Source organism: Phasianus colchicus, chromosome 10, assembly GCF_987193195.1.
Source record: "Phasianus colchicus chromosome 10, bPhaCol1.hap1.1, whole genome shotgun sequence".
Classification (NCBI taxonomy): domain Eukaryota; kingdom Metazoa; phylum Chordata; class Aves; order Galliformes; family Phasianidae; genus Phasianus; species Phasianus colchicus.
Window position 1 is genome coordinate 1493518 of NC_143445.1, and position 25523 is coordinate 1519040.

The 25523-nt window shown below is 39.6% G+C and overlaps 1 protein-coding gene across 6 annotated transcripts in view; it reads left to right on the forward strand.

Moving 5' to 3' along the window:
- Positions 1-25523, forward strand: part of LOC116236404 (glypican-5-like) — a 432491-nt gene that overhangs the window by 85818 nt on the left and 321150 nt on the right. For all 6 annotated transcript variants that reach the window (XM_090146956.1, XM_090146957.1, XM_090146953.1 and 3 more), the window contains exon 3: positions 16096-16790. In XM_090146956.1, coding sequence (XP_090003082.1) covers positions 16096-16790 — 695 coding nt within the window. The remainder of the gene's footprint in view (positions 1-16095; positions 16791-25523) is intronic.

Genomic DNA, 25523 nt, shown 5'->3' on the forward strand with positions numbered 1-25523 from the left:
GATGATACGTGGCAGTTTACTTCTGTCATTAATCTGGAGATGTGCCTACTGATTAACAGAGACCCCTGAAGCTATGAAGAGAAAGATCTCATTGGGGACAGATCTCAACACTGTCTTAGTAGGAACAGGACATTGCTCTCAGAGCTCACCGAAAAACATGGTATGACTTCTGTAATGAAAGAATCAGTCTGTAACTTTTGCTTTGTTTTGTCAGGTTAGTTGAAATGGGAAATGAGTCCTAAATTGCTTAAATACCATGAATTGAAATGCATCTCAGCATTTCAGGAAATAGTTTTTTGTTTGCTTGTTTGTTTTTTAAATAGTTCTGTGTGTCACTTTTTTGCAAACTTCTAGCATGTCGATGTCAAATTTGCCAAAAACACTAAAAAAAGTATTTCTGAAGATACTATGAAGTATTAAGGGCTTGGGGATCTCTGAATGTTTTGTTATTGTGCTCTTCTGCAAAAAATAAAAAAATAAAAAAATAAAAAAAAAAGCAGCTGAAGCAATCTTCTGTTTATCCGTGCACCATTTTAGATGTCATTGATCCTAATACTTCTTCAGTCTTAGCTGCTTCAGTTAGGTGAAGGTTGGGTCCGGGTTATGTGACTTGAATTTAAATGTCCAAGTTATCTCATGCTCCCTGAAGAGTTCTACAGTCAAAGCTGAGACTAGGTTATACAGACACTGGAAAAAATAATGGCCAACTTGCTTGAAGTCCCTTCTTAATAACTTGAACAGTGTGAACACTGTTTAAAAATGTGGCTGTGATTAAGTATGGAAATAACAACTCTGGTTTAGGCATAGTAGCTACTTAAGCACACCAGTCTGTCACTTTAAACAGGGATAGCACCATGAGAGAGAAGGAGCAGAAAGGCAAGTGAATCCATATGCTTAAACACAAAGTTCACAAGGTTATTTGAGCAAAAGAAATAGCTGTCAGAAACTGGAAATCCAACACGAGGGACAGAGGCACAGTCCAGAGTGGGATGTGCGAGAAGGAAACTGAGGGGCTTGAGATGGAATTTGAAGAGCAGAGTCAAAGACAAAAACAAACAACAAGAAATTCTTGTGGTGTATTGAAGATTGGAAAGACTGTGAGAGAGTGGGTAGGTCCCCTGGGTGTGATACTCTATACCCAGAGCTGTCAGTTGCAGGGCTTCATACAGTTATGTGTAAAATATCTGAGGAGAACTACTTCAGGCTATCAGACCTGGGACTGGATCATTCTCTGTTTTTTTTCCCTCTGTGACAGCTTCTTCACAATGACTGCTTTCTGTCCGAAAAACCCATTTCACCCTTTCCTGTTAACTGCAAGATCCAAAAATATATTCTGAATTTCCCCTGGATATTTTTTCAATATTTTGATAATTCTCAGTTAAATCAAATGTCAAATCTAAGGACCAGTGAGTATATGTATGTGCATAGCTCAGGTTCCCATCGTAACATCAAACTTTTTGTCTCTCTTAAGATGTGGGTGGATGTTGGTCTGTGTAAGCCTGATAGACTGCTTGGCTATAGTACCATATCTAAATAGTGTGATCAGGATTACCAAGTTTATGCTCTGGTAATGTAGAGAAATTTATAATGCTCCTGAACCTGCTATACAAACCAGCATTATTATGGAATAGTAAAAAAAAAACTTCCAAATTTCATAATGCTTGTTGATATTTAATTATTCTGTTCCATTCAGAATTGGATTAATAACTATTATTTTTTGCCATGCCAAACTCTGCTTCCATCACCGTGTCGAAATTCCCCAAGTAGGAAATCGCCTCCTTGGCCTCTGAAGAGGAGATTGAAAACTAGTTTTCAAGTTCATATCCTCTACAAATCCTCTCTCCCTCCCCCCCCATTTACCTGATGCCACTTTCATTTTAATGGCTTCTTGCTCTTCGTTAGTCTCTGCTGAATTACTGTTTGGTGTGTTCTCTTCAGCCCTGCCTTGCTAAATTACAGTGCAAGCTTTTTCGGCATCAGTGAGTTTCTGTTTCAGGGCTGTCCAACAGCCTCTTTGAGCAGGGAAGTGCTTGGTCCTTTCAGAGCTTCCTTTCACTAGGATGGGGAGGTTTTTCCAGTGTTTTCCAGTGCTGCAAACACTATCCAAACACTTTTGTTTGAAGGTTCTATGCAGCAGATCTAGTCTTCACCCATCTGCTAAGGAAATGTGTCTCTCTACTGTGGAAGGTTAAGAAATCCAAGAGGTGCTTAGGACAGATCCCTCCTGCTCAGAGCAGAGCTCTCTTCTTTAGCCCTTAGCAGGAGTCATGTGGCTGGGGAAATTGGGAAAAAGGAGATCAGAAGTGGGGCCCTATTGAGATTTTTAAAATTATTTACCTTTCTAGCTTAAGATGTTAATTTTCTCCTTTTCCTGTCTTCCTTCAGTAACATCCACCCTCCTTCCATCTTTGTTCTTTGTGAGCCATGTCAGTAGGAACAGTCCAGTCCAAGAGACATCTAGCCTGTGAAAGCTCCTTAGCTGAGTGGCAGGGTTGGGCTGTCACCCTTTCTCCTACTTATTAGCTGCCAGAGCAGGTCTGCAGTACAAGGGTATTAAATATAAATTTATAAGGGAATTCGCAAATAGTGCAGATATTGTGTGTAACTAAATGGTGAAACTGGCAAAATTGAATGCAGTCATAGTGACATCATGAAACCTGGATGACATCCAGACATTGAGTGAAGTGGCACAGGCAGGCCAGGGAACTGTTAGAACCAGTAAAAAGGAGTTAATAAACATTAAAGTGTGTTTGATAATGATATTATGAGATATTTAAGGCATGATGTGTCCACAAGATTGGAAAAATTATGGCCAAGGCAGAATACATATGAGGCACTGGTTTATAACCATTCCCACACTACATCAGCCTTCCTCCCAGTCTTTCAGAAGAGGGGTATTGTACAAGATGAAATTGAGGAACAAGAGAAAACACTTTGGCAATCTGACATTTGTGGAACAAGAAGGCAAGAGATTTGCTAGAGGAATTCAAATGCCCTTACAGAATTCCAGTTTTTGCAAAGTTTGAGGCTGGTTTCACAAATCCTCTTTCCTGGAGGAAAGCTTTTGTGCGCTGAAGTTCAACGGGGATTTGTAGATTAAGAATTGTATTGCAAAAACAATATAAACTATATTGTATATATAAATACGCCAATGTGCTTTCTTGCACTGGATCTAAAATGCAGCAGATATGTTTTCCTTCAGAGCACAGAATTTCTTAGTCTTTATCTGTTACCCCTCATTTTAAGTCTTCCAATAATTTCATTATTTGCTTGGGAAGTGGTTCACCTTGTTCTTTGTTTTGTTTGTTTTGTGTTTTTATTCTATGCTTTTGAAGGGATCAATCGCATTACAGAGTTATGCAGACAAAATTTCATGCCGAAGAGTATTTGTTAAATCAAGCAATCATTTCTGGGGCTTCAGAGAGTAGAAATTAAACAGTGGGCAGTATTTATTGTAATGGATTTAAAGATCTAGAAAAAGGAGAAGTGGAGAATTCATCTGATAATGAAAATGCCTGTATCTTGAAATTTCTTCTGAAACAAAACCAGCAATCTGTTGAAATATTTCAGTGGTGATTTCCCTCCTCCTTTTAAAAATCTGGTATTTCGTAAAAAAAAAAAAAAGAATTGTTTTTATGGATTCCAAATCAACTTGAAGGTGAAGATGAGCATTTCAAAAAGAAAATCATTACAGACTGTTTGAGTTGAGTATCTGTTGCTGCCCATATGTTTTTTTGTTTTAATATGAATTAAAGGGCAGAAATGAGTGGTGAAAGTTAGATGCATTTTTAGGATGGAACAGCAAGTGACCTGATGAGAGCAAATAAGAATAACTGATATAGACCAGGATGTGAAAACATTACACAAGTGAAAAGACTGGACTATATTATACTAAAGTTAATGGCTGCATATATGAAATAGTTGTACCATGCCCTTTTTATGTCTGAGATGTGTATGAGTGAAGGTTCCTGTCATAGATCTGAAGGGAATTTTTGGTCTTTGGACCTCAATAATTTTCTGATGGGAAAAAAAAAAAAAGTTGGCATAAATATGTACCCAGTGTATTTAAAAGCATGGAGACTGTTGCACAGGGATATCAGACAGTAAAACATAATACAGTGTAAAGCTGCAGCTTACAGCTCCAAAAGTCATCTGTCCCAGATTGGTTCCTCTGCAGCAGGGATGCCTGTGTATCTCACAAATGCATTCCAGTTCTTCTCTAGTCCAGGCTCCCCAAAATTTTTTGGAAATTAGAGTATTGGGTAACACAGGTCATTCACAATAGATGTATGATGTGATAGAAGTATTCCAAATATTTTTTAAGTGTCAAATTTTTCCTGTACTACTGACCACAGTTTTGTTAGTTTAATTCTGAACTTTTTTGCAAAACTGTCTCTTAATCTACCAGGAAAGGGAAACTCTGAATTGTACTTAAAGCTATACTGCTGAAGGCAGTCTTTCAGTTCACAAAGTGATGGAAGCCTGCTGTACCAGAATGGCTAATTTACTTTCCTTATCAGAATGATTTATTTGCAACTCTTATTTTAAATTGTGTTTCTTAATAAAAGATTACAGAGCTTTAAACAGGACTATAAAAACTGGATGTATATGATAAAGTTTAACAATACTGTATCAGGACTTCAGAATGACAGACGTACGTAAAACATAGTTTGATCTCCAATTCAATGTATAACGTTGGCTTGATTGAGTTTCCATCACTAACAACCTATGCTTAACCAAAATAAACCAGATACGCATAGTAGTGTATCAAGTAGCTGTAAGGAATAGCAGAAGCAATTGTGACTTCAGTAACGCTGAGAAGTAAGAAAGAAAGGAAAATTGTAACGTGTTCCAACAAAGACCTGCTCTTGATCTCTGTTTGAGCTTGCACTCAGTGAGAAAATTGAGAACACTGGTGGTCTCCAGCAAGTAAAGCTTAAATACTTTAGATCCCTTATTGAGTCATGGCCTAAGATGAAAAACGTAGCTTTCAGAAGTGAAAAATAAGAGGACTGCTCCTTCTTGTGGAAGAGGCTGAGCAGAAATAAATGAATAAATAAATCTGCGATGCTCTCCCCGGAGTTATGACACTGTAGAGAAAAAGGGTACCATCTCTGATGACCTATCTCAAAAGCCCCTGTTAACAAAATGAACGTCAGCTCTTTGAGATGCCCCATCATTCAAAGTCACAAATGGACTTTCTCTAGCAGTTCTTGAAGATCGGCAAGCCCAGAGAAGAAACATTTGCTCACTTTTAACAACCTTCAAGTCCCTAGAGGTGCAGATTTCAGAATTGTTCATAGGAGCTTAACTGAACTGAGGACTCAGGCAGATCCCTGAGGCAGCTCACTTCGATCCAGTCATGAAGATTTATACCTTGAAATGAAGAAGTTGGATTTATATATTCTTTATTCCATAGCCTATCCTATTCCTCTCTTAGAAATTCCACTACTGCAGCTGTGCATGCAAAAAAATGATGTACTGAATTGAAATCTGGTCAGTGACATACTTAAGAAATGAAGCAAACTGTGGTCCTTGTGAAGCCCTGCTCATCTCAGAGGGTGCCTGAGTGTGTGTGGCAGCATGGCGGTGCAGTGTCAAGGTGGGCTGATTTCAGTCAAGGAGTGCAGCTTTCTGCATACTATTTTGTTGTTTTGGTACTTTGGTCTGTGTTGCTGGGATTTTTGTTCTGTAAAATACCCTTTAGGTATTTTCTTTCTTTAAAGGAAGGAATTTCAGGTAGCCAGTAGGTGTGCTGTATAATGGATGGGGTACTTTCCCTGCTGAGTAACTGCAGCTGGCTCCTGACAAACATCTCACTAGCTATGGAACTGCCAGCATGTGTACTTCTGCCAGTGGTGAGCCACCTGCTGAACACACACCAGCCTTTTTATTTGAAGGAATTTGGGAGGATAAATTGAGGGGAAGCTTTCAACAGAAAGAAAACTCTGTTCTGTTTGTACTGAGTTATTTTAAGTACTGTCCCACCTCTAATCTTCCCAGTAAGAGAGGCTTTGTGAGCATGTGAAATTTTGAAAAGCAGTACCCAGTTTGTTTTCCTAAGCTTAGTGATTTGGATTTGGTGTCTGCTGCAATCAGTTATGGAAGTCTTTTCCACCATGTCTCTTCAGGAATCCAGTGAAATTTGTTGTTCTGACTGTCAAAAACACCCTGAGCAAGTAATCTTCTTCAAGCAAACATCCTTTCACCTTCGCATTTTATTATCAAATAAGTTTGCAAAATTGTCTACAGGGGGAGACAGCAGAAAATAGATGTTGCAGGAAAGATTTTTGGCTTTTGAGCATTAATTGCCTGTTATCTGTAATCTAAGGCCAATACCTCTGCATTTTATCTAGATGTTGATATCCTTCTGAGTGTATAATGGAATTGTGGACAGTACATGATCCATTTAGCAGCCTGCAGCTGTGCTGTGGAGTAATACTGAAGAGTGTTTCAGCTGAAATACTGCGTGTTGTTATATCACCAGGCTTGGTGGATAGTTGTCTAAAAATCTGAAAAACGTGAAAGCCACTGACTTTAACTACTTAGATGAAAGGCCGTGTACATAGAAGTAGCTAGTTAGCTTTTATTTTTTTCTGTAGCTTATTTTGCCTGGATATCTTTATGGAGATTAACCCAAAGAGGAAGGGTGAGTAAAATTGGTAGTTTCACAGTATATTGCAGAGTGAATTTGGTGTGCCTCAATCCAAAGCCAGAAGAAACAGCTGGAAGGTGTTTTGGCCTGTGATTTGTCAGCTAGAAGTATGCAGTGACTGCTGTTGGGAGGCTGGCTGCCATGGTGAGTAACAATCCTTGTCCCTGCAGCTGAAGGCTGGAAGTGGGAGGGCACATGCAGTGCAGTGCTGCAGAGCCAGCTGGTCAATCTGGGTTACAGCCGTCACTGCTGAGCGCACAGGGTAGCATTATTACTGTTACTGTTTTCTTCACTTTAACGTTATTGATAAATGCAGCTTTATTTACTTTTTTTAAATAGGATTTTTTTAAGTCTTATTTTGTGACCTTAGCCCTCAAGTGGCACTCGGAATTGCTTTTTTTTTCTTTTTTCTTTTTTTTTTTAATATTTCTACATTAACACATAAGCTCAGAAAAGGAAAAAAAAAAAATCAGCTTTGTTAAGCTAACCCTATTTCCTTTGTGTGTTTTTCTCTTAGATTTTTAGAAGTGAGTCATGATAGACCACCTTGCTAATTCAGCTGGAAATCATGAAACAGTTCATGACCTTCTGAAACAAACATATTAGTTTTCCTACTGCCAGTTGAACTCTATAATCACAGGGTTGAAAAAATTGTCCCTAGAGACTCCTGACTGGTTGCTCTTCAGTTAATGAGAAGATTCCCAGAAGAATGAAAAGATTCTTAAAACTGAGTAGATCATATTCCTTCTGCTTTGTGTTGAAGGACTTAATATTTTTGGTTCTTTCATCTTAGATAATGCAAATCTTTAAAAATATTAAATCCTTTCCTTTCTCCATAGCATTTAATACACCAGAAGATGCAGAAGAATACAAGCAGAATACCTCAATTTCTTCTGCGTCCCAGTGTATCTGTCAGCTCTGGAATGTTTCTGTGTCAGGAAACATGAGCACGCAGTGCAGCAGTTCATCAGAGACAAGTTTTGTAGAGTACTCAGTGCTCTGGTGGAAGTACAGTTCACATCTGGATTCTAGAGATATTTCTATTCACCTTATAGGTAACATACATAGTGTTCTGTATCTCAGTGGTCATCAGTGCTGTAAATCAGGTGACAGTAACTCCGCAGTGCTTTTTGGTTAGATTTCTTGCTTGCTGAGCCCAGTTGTGTCAGATCCGTGATGCTTTGAGCCCCAACAGACCACCAACCTCTGAGCCTTCATTTGTCTGTCTGATGGTGGCATCATTCCTTTCTGGTCTTGATAGCTGGTCCAGCGTGTAGGTGGTAGAGCTTCTAGTTTCTCTGTGATTTTCATTTTCATGAAGGCTGCACAAGCAGTTTGACCTGATATGTTTGGAATTGTCCCTCTCCTCAGCTAGTATATAGCAACATCTCTGCATATCCACGTTCTACTTAGGCATTAGCTCTGTCCTCACCTAACTGCATTTTAGTTTCTGATTCTCATTTGGCACTAGTGCACAGCTGTTACGGCTTGCTTCAGAACACTTACACTATTCATGGTGTCCTCATCCTCACCTAACATAATTTCCAGTTCGCAATGTTTTTTGTAAACCCAGGGAATTTGGAGTGCTGTGATGAATGACACAGCCAGCCCATCCTGCAGTGGTTGAATGCACTGAGATTGTTCCTCAAACTATGCATAATGTGATAAGTATCGCATTCCAAATTATATATACTTATAATAAAAGCAGTTTGCTTGGGTAGTCGAAGGAGAAGTGATGTTCCCCTTTTATTCTGTCCAACAATTCTGTCCAGTGGGAGGAAATTACCTGCATGATGTAATCCAAGGGATTGCAGTAAGACTACTCCCATGCTAGCACACATAATGCAATTATTCACAGCATTGAAAAGCTGCTTACACTTGTGGGAAAGTAACTCCTAAGGAACTTCAGAAAGAATAAAGTAATTGTTTTGCACTGTCTCCTGACAATAGCAGTTCTGTATTGGTGCTTTTCATGTGTGATCACCACAAGCAGTTACCTCCCTGGCTAGTCTCAGATGTAGTAGCATGCCCTGGCTTTCTTTCCAGACAAACATAGCTTGAGTTCCATCTGTTACTGCATATGTCACTAACAAGTGTGAGTTATGAGAAATATGTGGTTACAGTTTAATATTCAAACTGTTGTGAACAGAAAATAGTAAAAAACTGTGCAAGACTTTGGCACTGGAGTGTTCTGCTTATTCAGAGGAGTTGCAGCCATATATACTGAGTATCTGTTCTGAGGAAACCAAACTGACAGGGAGTGACTTTTTAAGAGCCCAAAATAAATCCTGTCTAACACCACGCACAACTTGGATTGCTGGGCAAACATACCTTTGGGGGCTGACTAAATTTTTGTGATATTATTCCAATATGTCAGAAGTGAGCACAGCATGAAGCTTATTTGGAAAGATATGTTTGTCTCATCCTATAAAGTTGTTTTTTGTTTTTTGTTTTTTTCCCACAAAATATTGTCCAATTTGTTATTTTTACTAAAAAAAGGTTGTTTTTTTTTAAAATTTTCTAAGGAGAAATTGAATTTTCAGTTCACTAAACATCTTTAAAACTGTATGCGGAGTTCTAGTCTGAAACATAAAAGCACACAGGTTTTTTTCTGTACTTATCCTGAAATGCGTGTTAAGGAAATGTCCTTCAAAGCACGTGTAAGCCAGTTTGACAATTGCAATGCTACTTGATGGAGGTGTGGCTTCCAGTTAGCACTTCAGCGACTGATCAAATGAATCAGATAGCATTATTTCTGCTCCCAGTCTCTGAGGGTTATCAGACCTCTTAAGAACTTTGAAGATAGCTGTGTGAAGAACCTAACTATCTGTGTAAGCTGACTTTGTGAAAACACTACAAGTATTTTCTCTCTTGTGTATTGTCAGAACTTTCTAATGAAGTAGTTGTACTTGGAAAGAAAATTAAAAGCATAGCCGATATAGTTGAAGCGCAACTATAGTTATCAGCTCAGTTATTTTGGCCCAACTCCTATTAATACTATGAATTCATGTTAAATAGTAGCTGGGGTGTTTGAACTTTACAGGTATAAATTATATGAATTGGAATTTTGATAGCCATTGTCCTCAGGCCTTTTACTATTCTTCTAGATTATCTTACCCTTGTGATGCCAGAAGTCCCTTGGCCTTTACTGCACAGATATTCCCAAAGAACTATGCACTTTATTTATCTGTGAGTGGAAGCCTAGGGGTATCATAAAAGGTTAATGCCACATCTGGTCTCCAGCTCTTTGCTGGTCAACTGATTTAGTTTCACTTGAAACAGTTTAAAAAAGAGCAAATAATTGCACTCTAAGTGCTGCATATAGAAATAGCATGCACATGTACTAACATGTAATGTAGAGAAGTACTAAAAAGCTAAATTTAATAGCTTTTTCAATCATTTTGTTCACAAACAGTTTGAAGATGAAAAAAGAAGCAGTTCAAAATCAAATTAGCAAGCTGTAGCTGTTTTGTGAAGCATAACAACTTCTTCAAGTTTTCTCCGTAAACTCTTCCACATAATGTGTTCTTTAAAAAGATCAGGGCACGAAGAGACAGGAAGGTTTGATTTGTCGTAGTGCAAATGCAGAGTTTTCCCTGGGCTCTGATAAATCCTTTTGCAGTTTGTTGCAACTTCATTGTATGTTGTGGATTTTCTGAAGGATGAGGCCAATGTGGCTACTAAGCCTGAAAAAGTGTGTGATATAATTACAGTACAAACAGCAGTTTGGATACATTCTGCAGACTGCAGAAATCATTATTTAATTTCATGGCATAATGACCAGAGCATAACAAAAGCTTGATACCTGTCACTGGACTGTTCTATTCTTGTTAAGGTGTCTTTTAGACTTGTATGTCTGCCCACTTCTTTTCCCTTTGCACAAGCAGCCTGTGTAGCAGTGAGCCTCTTTTGTAGTTGGTGATATCACTTCTATTACTGATGCTTCCAGAGGCAAATACTTACCAAAAGTTAATGGTATTTAGTGTTTGTCAGTCCCACCAAAAATAGGAGCTACCTATTTCTTCCCATTCACCCTGTGCAAGATTGTATTGTAAAGAAGCAGCTTACGTTCATGGAAGAGAATAAAGTGCTCTGGGAATGTTTGATTCAGGAAAAGAAGTATGTTCAGTAGTTAGGGACAGCAGTCAGAAGATGTGATTGCTTCCTATACGATGGCACAGCTGTGCCAGTGCTGCAAAGAATGTTTATGTGTATGTAGAAGACAAAGCTTATTTTAATACCATGAGATAAGTTTTCAGATGGTGCTTAATAGTGTTGGCTTCCATTGCTGATGATGAAAAAAAATACTTTCTTGTTTTTGGATCTCTGTTTCCCGTTCTGTTTATGTTAAAAGCAGCAACAGGAGATGAGTAGAAAACAAGAGAGGCTTCCACTTGATCCAACTTTGGAGTTGGAGTTTTTTCTCTGGCCAAAATGTTTATGAGCAAGGTTGCAGTATTTCCTGCTTACATGCTGGGCATCTTATTTCCATGAGACTGCTTATATTATGATGCTTATTAAGATGTTATTCTTGATCAGTTTTGTGAAGAGCTACTGCATGTACATGTAGGAAGCCTGCCATTCTAAAAACACATGAAAAAGTGATAAATTATGTGTTAATAAAGAGCTTTGGTGCTTTTTTCAGTGTAATGACTGAGGACAAAGCAGAAGAAAAGGTCCAGCCCGTGACATTCTGTATTGTGGTGTTTTGCTAGAAGTAAAGAAATGCAGCAGAAAGTTTCTTTAAGTAGCTTAATGGAGTTCAGGTTCTGTCTCTCTAAATGTGACACAGTGTGTTTTGCACTTACATTCTTTTCCAAAATAATCCTAAAATCTAAAAAAACAAACAAACAAACAAAGAAACAAAAATCCCACAACCCAAATTTGTTTGTTATTTAATGATGCTATCTGAGCAATCTTTGTTATTTTTGTTCACATACATAAATGTTTAGATATTGTTGCTTATGCATGAATATGGAACTCTGAATTTTATTGTGTGTGTTACGAGAATTTGTACAAGTGTGACTTCTTGTTGTGTACATAGAATTCTGCATCAAATTTCAAATAACCTGTACTTCATTCCTACTGCTGCAGAATGTGTTTGTCTTGTCCTGTGTTTTGGCAGAAGATTTAAAGGACTTGAAAGCATTAAAAGGAAGCTGCTTTCAACAAATCTAGCTTTCATGCATTTTGTAACTTGGTACTAAGTGAAAGATATTGAAGGGAAAGGGGCCAAATGTTAGTGTGGTCCTAAGAGACCCAAGAAATAATGGAGCAACTTCAATTTGTCATTCTTCTTTTATGATCACGCACAAATCTAAAGTGTATACATACGTTATTTCTGTATAGTTAGATACAGTGCTGGCTTCTACTTTTGGTTTCTTGACCATTCCTAAATACTGTCATTAATGTTTATAATACAGTGGTTTTCCTTGTTGCAGGAGGACTTTTGTTTTGTAAGTTAACGTGTATTCAGTTATTGCAGAAGGAAAGGAATGATAAACGTAGAGGCCTTGCATTAGCAGGGCATTACTCCCTTGTCCATGCTGTGGTGTGAGGTGCACACAGAAGCCTAACAGCAGTGACAGTAACTTGCCCTTCACACGTGTCGATGTTTGCACTCAGTTTTGGAAGGCTGGCCTTGGAAGACTCGGGTTTCAGCTGGAATAGGCCTGTTGTATGTGAGCCTCTGCTGCCGAGCAACAAAAATGGCCCTCTGTGCACAGGGGTGTCTGGTGCTTAAACTGACTTTATTTTGGAAAGGTGGTTCCCACCCTAGTGTTAAAATGTTAGGTACTTTTCTTTGGTCTGTAATGTTGGTTAAAATCTGCTTCTGCTTTGTAAGCACAGGATGAACAATATGAACAAAATTCTCCTCGTGAAGGTGATGTTCATTAAGGAGTCACTGGTGTGTTAGTTCAGGCTCCAGACATGGCTTTGATTTCTCCCTGTAGACTTCAGTCAAAAAAGTGGCTCTTGAGGAGCATGAGAACAACTGTGGATTTCTATCTGCCTATTTATTTTAATAATAAATGAAGGAAAAACTTACATAATGTCTCCTTCACATTCTGGAGAATTTTACAACTTATTTCTGCTCAGAATCAACATATTTGCATATATTTGTACTTTGATTCTGTGGAAGGTTGAGATGAAGGACTGTAAAGATGACCAAGTATTTTTCTTCTTTGAGTGTGCTGAGACTACACAGAGAAACATCCTACTTCTTAGACCTTTGAGGTCTAGGAAGTGTGCAAAGTACCGTAGAAAGTCCATTTAAAGTAAATAATCATCTTTAAAAAAGGATAGGTAGACTCTCTTGCACAACTGCTTGAAGCTGCATTATTTCTAAGAAAAGATCTAAGAATATCCAGCTGACCCAGTAATTTGATTCTCTACTGTCTCTTAATGCCTTACAACAAAAAAGTCAAGTCCTGCACATTTCCTTCTCAAGGGTGATTCTTAGATTTATCATTGGCATAAGGAAGCATATGGTACCTTACAGATGTTTGCAGTGTACCTACAACCAGCAATGTTTTTGTATTGAACACTCGATGCTCTGGCTCTTTTTGCAAGAGGAATAAAGCTATGTGCCATTATCATTTCTCTTGTGTAAAGAAAAATAAACGGCACTCAACTATTTTAATTTCATACCTGTCACAAAATAATGCATTTCCATTTAATTGCATGCAGAATTTTGATAGTCAAGGGACATTTGAAAGTAAAGGGCTTATATGATTTCTAGTCTACAACCTATTACCCCAGGAAGCTCCTAAAATCTGTTTTGTTGGGAGGTACATTGTGAGCGACTCATCTTTCACTAGGGGCTGTTATTTTCCAGGAAATTGAGAATACGTGTAAATTCATAAATGTGTTTCATTTATTCAGATAAGGAGGGTGATAGTTGCAGAGTTTACAGAGGTGGAAGGCAAGGGTGTGTAAGAATCTACTGGCATCATTGGAGAGAGTCCCTGCTTCCATAACCTAATGGTAGGCTGCTTACTTATAAGGGATGAAGTGAAAGAGAAAGCTCCCAATGGCACTTTTTTCATGCTCTTCAGATTTCCGTTGTCTTTTCAATGTGATAAATAAAGATGGTGGTTAGATTTTTCATACAAATAAAGGTAGGTGAATTCAGGTGAATTGTCAAACACAAAAAAAATCTAATGGTACAGTGGCATGTAGCTGACTGCATTACAATTTAGTTGTGTCAGCATTTCCATCACTGACCAAGTTAGGATTTTTTTTTAACGCAGCTGTAAAAGTCTGCTTCATCCTGAAACTTGGCAAGATGTTTCTCTGTCTGAGAAAGAGCGTCTTTCTTTTTAAATGGAAACGCGTTTCATTTTTTGATATTCTTTCAAAGTATTGGTGGTTTAGCATCAGTGAGAATGCTGAAGTGATTCTCAGGCAGAAGGAAACAGCTCGTGCGTGTGTGTAAAATACTAATGTACAGTGAGATATCTTGTATTATCTATATCGTTAAATTGCCCTTTGTGCTGAAGGGATTGTAGTGCTCCACATAGCAAACAAGCCAGTTGCCCAGAGAGATGTAACAGAGGAAGGCAGTGAGCAGGCTCTTCTGCAAAACTTGGCCAGTGTGTGCTAATCTTACAGTATTGTGTCAGCTCCTTTGCTGAGCTGATCTTTGGGCTAGATCAGTTTGTGTTACATTGGTCTGAATTGCATGGTGATGTTCAGCTGAATGCAGAGTAGGATTAGACTGAAAACCCATTATCTGGCCAGTCCTCAGGGGGCACAGAGTGATAGGTTTCCTCCCTTAGCAGGAACCACTTGCCATTCAGAGAAGTGTGAGCATGATTTACGTCAGAGGCTTTTTGTTGTACAGTTTCCAAAGAAAGCAGTGGGAATAGTTCAGATTACTGACTTCTGTGTCATCAAAAAATAATCTTGGGAATTGATTCTATGCTTGTTACTGTCTACAAATCTGTCTACAAATTCTAGCACCTTGGTCAGAGTATAATAGTTACATTGTGCAATTTCAAATGCCTTAACTACAGCATTTCTTAAATCTTTTTTCTTTTTTCTTTTTCTTTTTTTTTTTTTTTTTAAAGCATTCAAAAATGGTGTAGCAAAGTGAAATACTGCTTTCCTGAACTTAAAATTTCATCTCCTTTATAGAGAACTCAATGTCAAGTTCTGGCTGGAGCTCAGGCCAAGCTGATGTTAACAGTGAGAGAATTTCTTCACACAGTATATTCTCTTATTCCTCATTTGTTCTTTGCAAGAAGTGCATCTCAGCCACCCACTCACAGGACTATGAAAGAAAAGCTCCAGCTTACGTTTACATTCACTTATATCAATCTGTCATTGAGCTGCTGTCCAGCAGCTCTTTGTACATTAGCTTTGTCTTGTCCTTCATTCTAGCATGTATCCACTCTGCACGTCAGCTATCCAAATGTGCACACATATGTTTTTTGTACGTCTAGACAACATTTCATACAACATAATTGCCTTTACACTTTTCCCCATTTTTGATGCAATGTTATTTCATAGCAGTAGATACCTGGGATGAAAAGCTAGCAAAACTTTAAGCTGTCATTGTGTTATCAAGATACTGCTTTCACAGACTGTTAAATTATTAAATCATTTCAAATAGCTACAGTTGAGAAGTACAGGTAATGAATGAGGATGAACATTTCTGAGCATTGATGAGATGTACATCTTATTCTTTGACTTTTGTCAGGCTTCACTGCATCTTTATTGCAGGTTTATAGGAAGATTAAAAATGAATTTTTGCCCTGTATTTTATTAAATGCTGATATTGTATAATTATTTATATGGCCCTGTGCAGTACTAATTGTGTGATGGGTGTATTGTGGAACCTCCCTGTTATCAGGTATTCCTGTCATAGTTCCACAGTTGCATGGCTTCCATAATTCTGCCTGTTCAAGTATTCTGCTGTGTAGTTTTATAGAGACATATTCAAGACATTGAAAATGTTGTAGTCCTCTCTAAGTACTCAAAACCAGCAGTGCTTGTTGATGTAAGGGATGTTTTGGTGACATGTCTAGCTGTATTGCCCAAATGCAGTGTGAGTTAAAAATAAAAATTAAAAAATCCAGATACATCAGACCTGTGCCCACTGGAGTCTGTGAAGATCTAGCAGTGACCACTAGAGCTTGAGCCAGGGTCTAACTAGAGAGAATACAGTAATCTTTCTTAAAAAAAAAAAGAAAAAAAAAAAAAAGTCTGTGTTAAGACATTTCTTTATTATGCACATGTAATATTTACCTGTCTTTTTTGTCATGTTACTGATGAAAGCTGTATTAACTATTAGTGTATCCATACTGCTGATTTTGTATACCTGTGGGTGTCCCTGCTCAGGACATTGTTAGTTCTGTGAATTAGATGCAAGCTGCTTGCTGTTAACATCTAACATCTTTCTCTCTCTCTCTCTCTCTCCTGCCCCTTTTTTTTAGAGGCCTTTGAGTCCTTCCTGCGCTTAGCTGAAAATCGCACAAGATCTCTGTTTGAGGCAGCTTACAGACCTATGGCAAAAGAAGCAGCAGAGCCTGTTAAAGAACTTTTTACAGACATCTCCCTCTACATCCTGGGTGCAGAGACTACAGTGGAAAATGCAGTATTACGTTTTTTTGACAGTCTTTTTCCTCTGGTGTATAGTCGGCTAATAAATCCAGGAATTACTGATTTGTCAGAGGACTATACAGAATGTCTTCGGCTTACGAGGCAAGACATAAATCCTTTTGGACACTATTCTAAAAACATGGTTACAGAGCTGTCAAAATCTCTTTGGGCAAGTAGGATGCTCAGCCAGGCCCTCAGTCTGGGCACTGAAGTGATAAATACTACTGAACATGCTGCCCTCACCAAGGAGTGCAGTAGAGCTCTAGTGAGGATGCAGTACTGCCCACATTGCCAGGGTCTGACACTGATCAGACCCTGTGTTGGATACTGTCTGAACGTGATGAGGGGCTGTTTGGCCAGTGTGTCGGAACTGGATATGCAATGGAGGGAGTATATCTCCACACTGGAATATCTGACTAATGAAATGGGTGCCTCGCATGATCTGGAAATAGCACTGACGGGAATCTGGAACTCCATCAATGAAGCCATCCTGCACGCACAGTTAAATGGACCACAGCTTTCTGCTACAGTAAGTGCTAGGTGATCACTCCCTACCCCCATCTATAAATTTCATTACTAAATATTTGAACAAGTTTGTGTTTTCTGTAGATCAACTTTTGATTTTCAACCAGATCTTTTTGGATCACATGAACAGTCCATGAAAACATTATGGAAGGGGTTCAGTAGAGTCTGCACTGAAATGAAAGGAGGGATGGGGGTGTGGTGGAGGTATTTCTAGCTTGTCTGCAGTATATTACAATATTATACTTGATATCAACAGCATACTTTTCATACTTTAAAATAGTCGATCCTGGAATTCTAGAAACAATGTTCCCCTGGCATGTAAGTATTTGTAATGTATGGAGGCATTCCATAGGCAATAATATAGAGGGTTGAAACAGTGTGTTTCCAAATAAATTCAAAGAAATTTACTTCTTCATAATTTAATAGTCACTTCATTTTTGTGCTGATGGTTGAGACATCAGAAAGGTAGGAGAGGTCTACAGTGAGTACCCTCCTCCAATGAAAGTTGGAAGAAGCAATAGGAAAGATGCTTATTTGATAGCATTTACATTAGCAGAAGAACACAAATACAGTAAATTAATTCCATCTTTTTAAAGTGGGAGACTAAGGTGAACATAACTAGGATGGCAGAGTTCTTATAAATAATAGCATCATCTTGACTGATTGATATTCTCTCAAGCTTTTGAAAGTTACAGCGGAAATTATTGAAATGAGTAATGGTGTTATCTGATGACATCTCTGTGAAGTTTAACATGGCTATCAAAATGTAGTGTGGCCTTAAAGAGGAGAAAATCTAATTTAAAAAGAGAAATGCGACTAGATCTCTCTTTCTTAGGAAAGGAATTTAGAAGGAAATGTTCAGATCTAAAATTTAATTCCTATTCTGAACTTGGGTCATCTATTATGTAAAAGGAAAAAAGAGCTGAAAGATTCTGTGCAAAGAAAATATGGCAGGGGTGTTTCTGGGCTAAGAACATTTTTTTGCCAGGAGGAAATGGCTGTAATTTGTAACCTTCCAAGATATGTAGTGCCACAGCTCCCTTCAGTTTAGAAGAGCTGTTGGAAACAGTGACCGTATATATGCAACTGATATATAAAAATAATAAATAAATAAATAAATGCCCCCCACTCCTAGTTATCTGATAGAATTTTAACTGTATCGTTTGAAGTGATTTTAGTTCACATTGCCTGAGGTTCTGCTTTTCCTTTACATCCATGACACTCACATCTGCTAGTTTGATAAACGGGGATAAACATGAAATATTAAGAAAAGATTTGTCTACTTTCTTAGCTGCTACGCTATTGGCCTTGGAGCCCACATGTGGTGTAGAACAGATCTTGCTCCTGCTAACGTCTTGCTGGTAGCATCATAACACATATGTATATGTTTATGTATAACATATATGTATATGTTTATGTATAACATAAAGCAGTGTTAAGTCCGGAATGCATAATGAACAATATTCTCACATCTGTTCTCATTTTCCTTATCAGATTATTTATATGCAAATCTAGGAAAATATATTCTTAATTAATACATACTAGTTTTATCTGAGTATAGATAGATACCTCTTAAATCATCGCATTGCTTCATTATTGATTACGCAGTAGTAATTAGGAATAATCTGAAGCTTCCTGACTACTGGCAGCAAAAATGGTCTGAGAGATAATACTTTTTGCTATATATACAACATGCTACAAAATACTGAATTGTAATTCTGCATGGCATTTGTAAGCCTCTTTGTATGCTCTTGTTTAGTTTAATGATGGAGTAAAATGCATACATAATCCAGATGATACCAGATAATTACAGATGAAGTCAATGAGTATACTACTTCTAGCTGATTTCAAAGCGGCATTACCTCTGAAGTTTGTGACAATTTTCTTTGATGGATATTCATATCTTTTTTTTTTTTGACTTTAGTCTTTCTCAGTTCCCTTGCTTTGAAACTTTGAAACGCTTTCTTTCTTCCATTCAGAATGCATTCAGAGGTGTTGTTTGAAACTACATTAATTCTTTCTCCCAAGCAAAAAAAAAGAAGGAAAAAAAAAAAAGAAAAGAAAAAAGAAAAGATTGTCTGTTGGTTTAGGGACTGCTCTGCAGGGTAGTAAAGGGTGTTTTCTGTTTGACAATGAGGGACTGTATACCAGTTTGTTATTCTCAGTCTTTAGCTTTTTCAGAGATCAGATTTCTGCAGGGTAAGATTGTGATTTGAAGACAGAGCGTGTTCCACTATTTGAGCAAGTATTTAGTCTGATATTGATTTAAAACTTTACTGAGTAGTTCAGAGGATAACCTTTATTTAGAAAATCGAGCTTAATTAAGTTGAGTTTCCGTCTCTGAAGAAATGGAAAGGAGTTTAATGTCCAGCTTTAGGATTTCTGTCTGTGAGATGGCTTCTTGGAATCTGGGCCCCAGTTCTCAATTATACGATAGTACCCTTTCAGATTACTCTAAGAAGGTTTTGTAACTTTATTTTTTCAGAAAAAGATGACTTCTCTTTTCCATTCACATAAATGTAGAGACCTTTTCCCTTGCATGAAGTTTAACTTCTGCAAAAATGAAAATGTTTAATGTATGTGTAGTTTCCATTACAAGTGCTGTAATTGGTTTCATTCAATTACAAATAATCTATGGAAAACTCATTCAGGAAAGCAGAGCCCTCCTAGTAATTTTCATTTTTCCTGAGGCAGCCTTAATTAATGCACCTGCCCTTTTGGGAAACATTTTACATTTTTTAATAGGTAATACAACTAAAAATTAGAGTTCATTTTTGAGCTTGCTGCCCGCCTGAATGATAATGAATAAGAAGTTACATTTTTTTCTTTCAAACAAGAGAAAGGACTGAAGGAAACCAATAGAGTGCACAGTGTACTTTCCTCAAATGAGGTTCAGTCAATTATTATAAAATTATATATTAAAAAATCCTATTTATAGTAAGGGTGCATAATTACAAGAGAGTAACCTCTGCTCATCTCTTTCATTACAGCCAAGAAATTGCCCCATTTGCTGGGATAGCATGTGTGAAAGGTCACCTTTAAGATATTAGTAACCTCTCCTCAGATTCCTCCAGAATGTGCTGTGCCATTTGTTCAATGATACTGGCTTGCATCCAGCTTACTTAACCTAATGTGGGCCAGCCACGGTCTGCAGCATCAGCATTCACAATCATTACTTTCTGGCTTGTCTGCTGAAATCTAATTGTCTTTCATATTGGTAGGAGCCCTGATTGCTTCTTGGAGCCAGGTAGAGACACCAACTTTGTTCACTCTTCCTTGTCATTTTTGTGACTTTCTCCATACTTTTCCTCTTTTTGTGTTTTAAAAGTGAGTGCTGTTTTCTCATGCACTCAGTCTACTGTATTGCTTTAGACCAAACTGTATTTTTGCACCTTTCCTGCTTTTTATTTTTTATTTTTTATCCCAAGTGGAAATAAAATATCCCCAATTAAAATGCTTGGAGGAGGAGTTCTGAAATGCATGCTGGCCTCTGGCATCTGGGGAGGTATATGTGCTTGCTTATTCATTGTAAGCCAAATTCTCTCTTCTCTCCTGATAAAATTCTGTAGTCCTTAAAATATTTAAATTATAATTACAGAAATATTAAAATACAAAAAAAAAAGTGTAGGTCAGTCCCTGTTGATCAGGAGCATACTGCAAGTGTCTTGATTAAAGCACTGTATGTGAGGGATGCTCTTGTTCACTAGGGGGAGTCCCGTTTTTTTGCTTGTCTATCACAAGTAGTTATCTGCAACAAATACTGTTGGTGCTTGTGCTTCCTTGAATCGAGTCCCAGAAAGAGGGCATTCCTGCTGCTGGTGCTTGAGGCACCTAGCAGGTTGAAAAGCATAGGTGGGAACAGGTAATAGGAACTGAATAACAGATGTACAGATGATTTCTATTGGATCAAAAAAGGTTAGAGTATGTGTAGTTTCCATTACAAGTGCTGTAATTGGTTTCATTCAATTATAAATAATCAATGGAAAACTCATTCAGGTCTCATAGAGTCTGTCTGGTTGTGCTAACTAAAAATTTGCACCTCCAGAGGTACTGAATGTATTGCAGTACCGCAGTTTTGGCTTTGTCTGGAGCATGGTGGTTTTGCATGCAGATGTAGCACTGCTGACTTTTCTGCTCTGGATCTGAAGCAGAGATGGAATGTGAGTGGGTGTCATACTGGGCATACAGTTGCTGTAGATTCATTGTCCTGCTCAGGTACAGATTCCCCGTTACTTTTGGCAGCTTGTGGTTACAAACAGAATTGCTTCTCCTCTGTAGGACAGAATATATCATATCCTATGTAAAGAAGTGTTCTGAGGTCCAATAACAAAATGGTTCTGTCATTTACAGAATTATTGAAGTATATTAGGTATGCATTTTTGCCCACATTGAAAAGCTCTGTGACCGTGGGTCCCTTCTGAGCTTCTGGAAATCAAGGAATCACAGAACTGTAGGAATCATAAGGGACCTCTGGAGATCATCTAGTCCACTCCCCTACTAAAGCAGGTTCTGTTCACACACACAGAAGAGTGTCCAGATGGGTCTTGAATACCTCCAGAAAAGGAGACTCCCCCTAGGTTTCCCTCTCTGGGATGCCTGTTCCAGAGCTCTGTCACTCTCACAGTAAAAAAGTTCTTCCTTCTGTTTGTGTGAAACTTCCTCTGTTACAGTTTCTGCCCGTTGTCCTTTGTTCTATCCTCACACAGCACTGGAAGGAGACTGGCCCCATCCAGTTGACTCTCACACTTCAGAAATTTAGAAAGCACAGGACGGTGTACCCCCATAGTGAGCAATACAGCCAGGCTGGTAACTCTGGACAAGGAGAAAGCTGAGATACGCAACAACTTTTATTGCATCAGTCTTTGCTGGTGGCTGCTCTTCACACATTCATGCAACCCTTAAGCAGATGGGTTGGAAGATAGGGACTGGGGGAGCAGTGTCTCTGCTGTAAGAGAAGATCAGGTTTGCTGCCACCTGGGAACCTGAACATCCATAAGTCAGTCCGTGTGTCCCATTGAGGTGCATCCCAGAGTCCTGAGGGCACTGGCTGATGTCGTCACCAAAAAGCAATATTGCACCCATTTTTAAGAAGGGTAGAAAGTACAACCTGGGGAACTACGGCCTGTCAGCTTCACCTCTGTGCCAGGGAAGATCATGGAGCAGATCCTCCTGGAAGCTATGCTAAGTAACATAGAGAGGGAGGTGATGCAGGAGAACCAGCATGGCTTCACTAAGAGTACGTCCTGCCTAACCAACCTAGTGGCATTCTGCAGTGGTATAACTGGATCTATGGACATGGGAAGAGACTGATGTTGTCTGTTTGGACTTCAGTAAGGCCTTTGACGTGATTCCCCGTAATATCCTCCTCTCCAAATCGGAAAGATAGAAATTTGATGGGTGGACTGTTTGATAGACAAGGAACTGGTTGCAAGATTGTACCTGGAGACTGGCAATCAGTGTCTCCATGGACACTGTCTGGATGGAGATCAGTGCTGAGTGGTGGCCAGTATGTCCTTAGATCCGTGCTCTTTTATTTCTTAGTCAGTGACAATGATGGTGGGAGTGAGTGCACCCTCATCAGTTAGTGGATAACACCAAGCTGTGACACCTGAGGGATGGAATGCCATCTGGAGAGACCTAGACAGGCTGAGCAGTGGGCACAGGAGAACCTCATGTGATTCAACAAATCTAAAGTGCAAGGTTTTGCACCTGGGGCATGGGTACTTTCACTATCAGTACAAGCTGAGGGATGTAAGGATGGATTACAGTCCTGCTGAAAAAGGACCTGGTGGTACTGGTGCATGGGAGCTGCAGATGAACTAGAAATGAGCCCTCACAGTCCAGAAAACCAAGTGGATCTTGGGCTACATCAAAATGAATGCTTCCAACAGATGGAGGGACATGATCCTGCCCCTCTGCTCTGTGCTGTGAGGCCTCACCTGGAGAACTATATCTAGATGTGGAGTCCTCAGTACAGGAGAGACATGGAACTATTGGAGCATGTCCAGAGGAGGGCCACAAAAATGATCCCAGGAATGGAACACCTCTCCTACAGGACAGGCTGAGAGAGCTGGGGCTGTTTATCCTGGACAAGGCTCCAGGGAGACCTCGTATCAGTCTTTCAGTATGTAAGAAGGGAATATAAGAAGGGGACACACTCTTTAGCAGGGTCTGATGGGATAGGACAAGGGGAAAAGATTTCAAACTAAAACAGGGGAAATTTAGACAGAATATAAGGAGAAAGTTTTTTGCAATAGGAGTGGTGAGGCATTGGCCCAGGTTGCCTAGAGATGTGCTGAATGTTCTGTCCCTGGAGACATTCAAGGTCAGACTGGAGCAAGCTCTGAGCACCCTGATCTAGTTGTAGATGTTCCTGTTCATCACAGTGACGTTGGAGTAGAGGATCTTTAAAGGTCTCCTCCAACTCAAACAATTCTATGATTGTGACCTCAAAATGCAATATTTCTATGAAACAGTGATGAGATCTCTCCTCAGTCTTCTCCAGACTGAAGAGTCCCAGGTCTCAGTCTGCGTTGGTATGGGAGATGCTCCAGGCTCCTAATCATCTTTTAGCCTTCTTCTGGACTCTCTCAAGAAGTTCTTTATGTTTTTTGAACTAGAAACCCCAGAACTGGACACAGTATTCTAAATATAGCCTCAGCATGTCAGAATAAAAGGGATCACCTCCCTCAACCTGCTGGCCGTGCTCTTCCTAATGCACCCTAGTGTACCACTGGCCTCCTTGGACACAAGAGCATGCTGATGGCTCATGGACAAGCTGTTGTCCACCAGAACCCCTATCTATATTCTTCTGTTCAGATCACAGTGCTCTCAGGTCTACCAGTCAGCCAGTTCTGAGTCAACCTCACTGTCCACTTTTCTATCCCCTGCTTCCTAAGTTTAATTACAAGGATGTTGTGGGAGAGTGTCTTCACCTGTCTTCAGACTTACTGAAGTCAAGGTACACAACATCCATTGGTCTCCCCAATGTTTTTCACTTGTGCTCCCAGGGCTTTATAGTCGTCTTTGATTCTGCTCATGTTCTGCCCACCTGCATTGTTTGTGCCTACATGAAAGAGGATGGAAGGAATAGTAGTCTGTACTTTTGATGATCTGTGGCACCCTTTCAGGAATGTCACAGGTCTTGGTTCCTGGCAGGCAGCAACCTTCTTGAGACCTCCTGTCAGGCTTACAAAGGAGACTCACAGAATCATGGAATGGCCAGGGTTGCAAGGGATCTCAAGGATCATGAATCTCCAACTCCCTGCCACATGCAGGGCCACCATTTAATACTAGACCAGGCTGCCCAGTGCCCCATCCAATCTGGCCTTGAACACCTCCAGGGACAGGGCATCCACAACCTCTCTGGGCAGCTGTTCCAGCACCTCACCACTCTCTCTGTGAAGAATTTCCCCCTGACATCCAACCTGAATCTTCCCTCCCTCAACTTAAAACCATTTCCCCTTGTCCTGCAGTTATCTACCCTTTCAAAGAGTTGACTCCCCTCCTGTTTGTAGGCTCCCTTTAGGTACTGAAAGGCAGCAATGATTCACCCCGCAGCCTTCTTTTCTCCAGGCTGAACAAGCCCAGCTCCCTCAGCCTGTCTTCATAGGGGAGGTGCTCCAGTCCCCTGATCATGTTCATGGCCCTCCTCTGGACCCTCTCCAACATCTCCCTGTCTTTCTTGTACTGGGGGCTCCAGACCTGGACACAGTACTGCAGATGGGGCCTCACAAGAGCAGAGTAGAGGGGGACAATCACCTCCCTGTCCCTGCTGGCCACCCCTCTTTTGATGGAACTCAGGATACCAGTGTGCAAGAGCACACTGCTGGCTCATATTAAGTTTTTCATCTATCAAGATGAAAAGGACCCCCAGGTCCTTCCTTGCAGGGCTGCTCTCAAGGACCGCTCCTTCCAGTTTGTATGGATGCCTGGGATTCCTCCAGCCTAAGTGGAAAACTCTGCACTTTGCCGTGTTGAACCTCATCACGTTCACCCGGGCCCACCTTTCTAGCTATGTCAGTGTCTTTTAACAGGCAGTCACATATTATGAGCACTAGTGTTTCTTTTTACATTATCTACTGCAGGATGCCAGTGTGGTTTCTTCCAAGAGATCTGTTGGCCCTGGGTATCATGTGTCTCAATAGCTGCAAGGGCTTCATGCCTGTTTTGTTAGTGAAGCTGTGGGATGGAGACCAAAGAAGAGCCCTGCATTTGTGCGTCATCGGGGACTAAGGTGTCTTCTTCTCAATATTGTTCCCATCAGAATATATTTATTAAACAACCTACCAGTCTGTCTCTCATCGTCTATAATGCTATGCAGCCTTTTTAACTGCTTCTTGCATATCAGCTCAGTCTTAAAAGATCATCCACCTGTGTGCATCAAGTACAGGTACTTACCTTGTCACTAAAAGATTTACAGCACACAGTACAATCAGCCATCTGAACTGAAGTCTTCTTACTTGCCATATCTGCCTAGGTGAATGCATCAGACATCCCCAGGGATTTCCCCAAAGCAGAGTTGTCTTAGCCCTCAGATGAGTGCCCTCCACTGTACTGATAGAGGTCAAAAGAACTTTGCCTGGTTCTGCACCTTGCAAGCTAGTCGCTGCAATGGATTGCTGCTGCCAGCAGATCTGAAGCAGACTGCATGCACAAACTGCTGCACAAACTGCTACAGGTTATGTAACGGTGCCAGTGCCTCTGTATAAAGTTTACTGATCGTGAAGAAAGTATG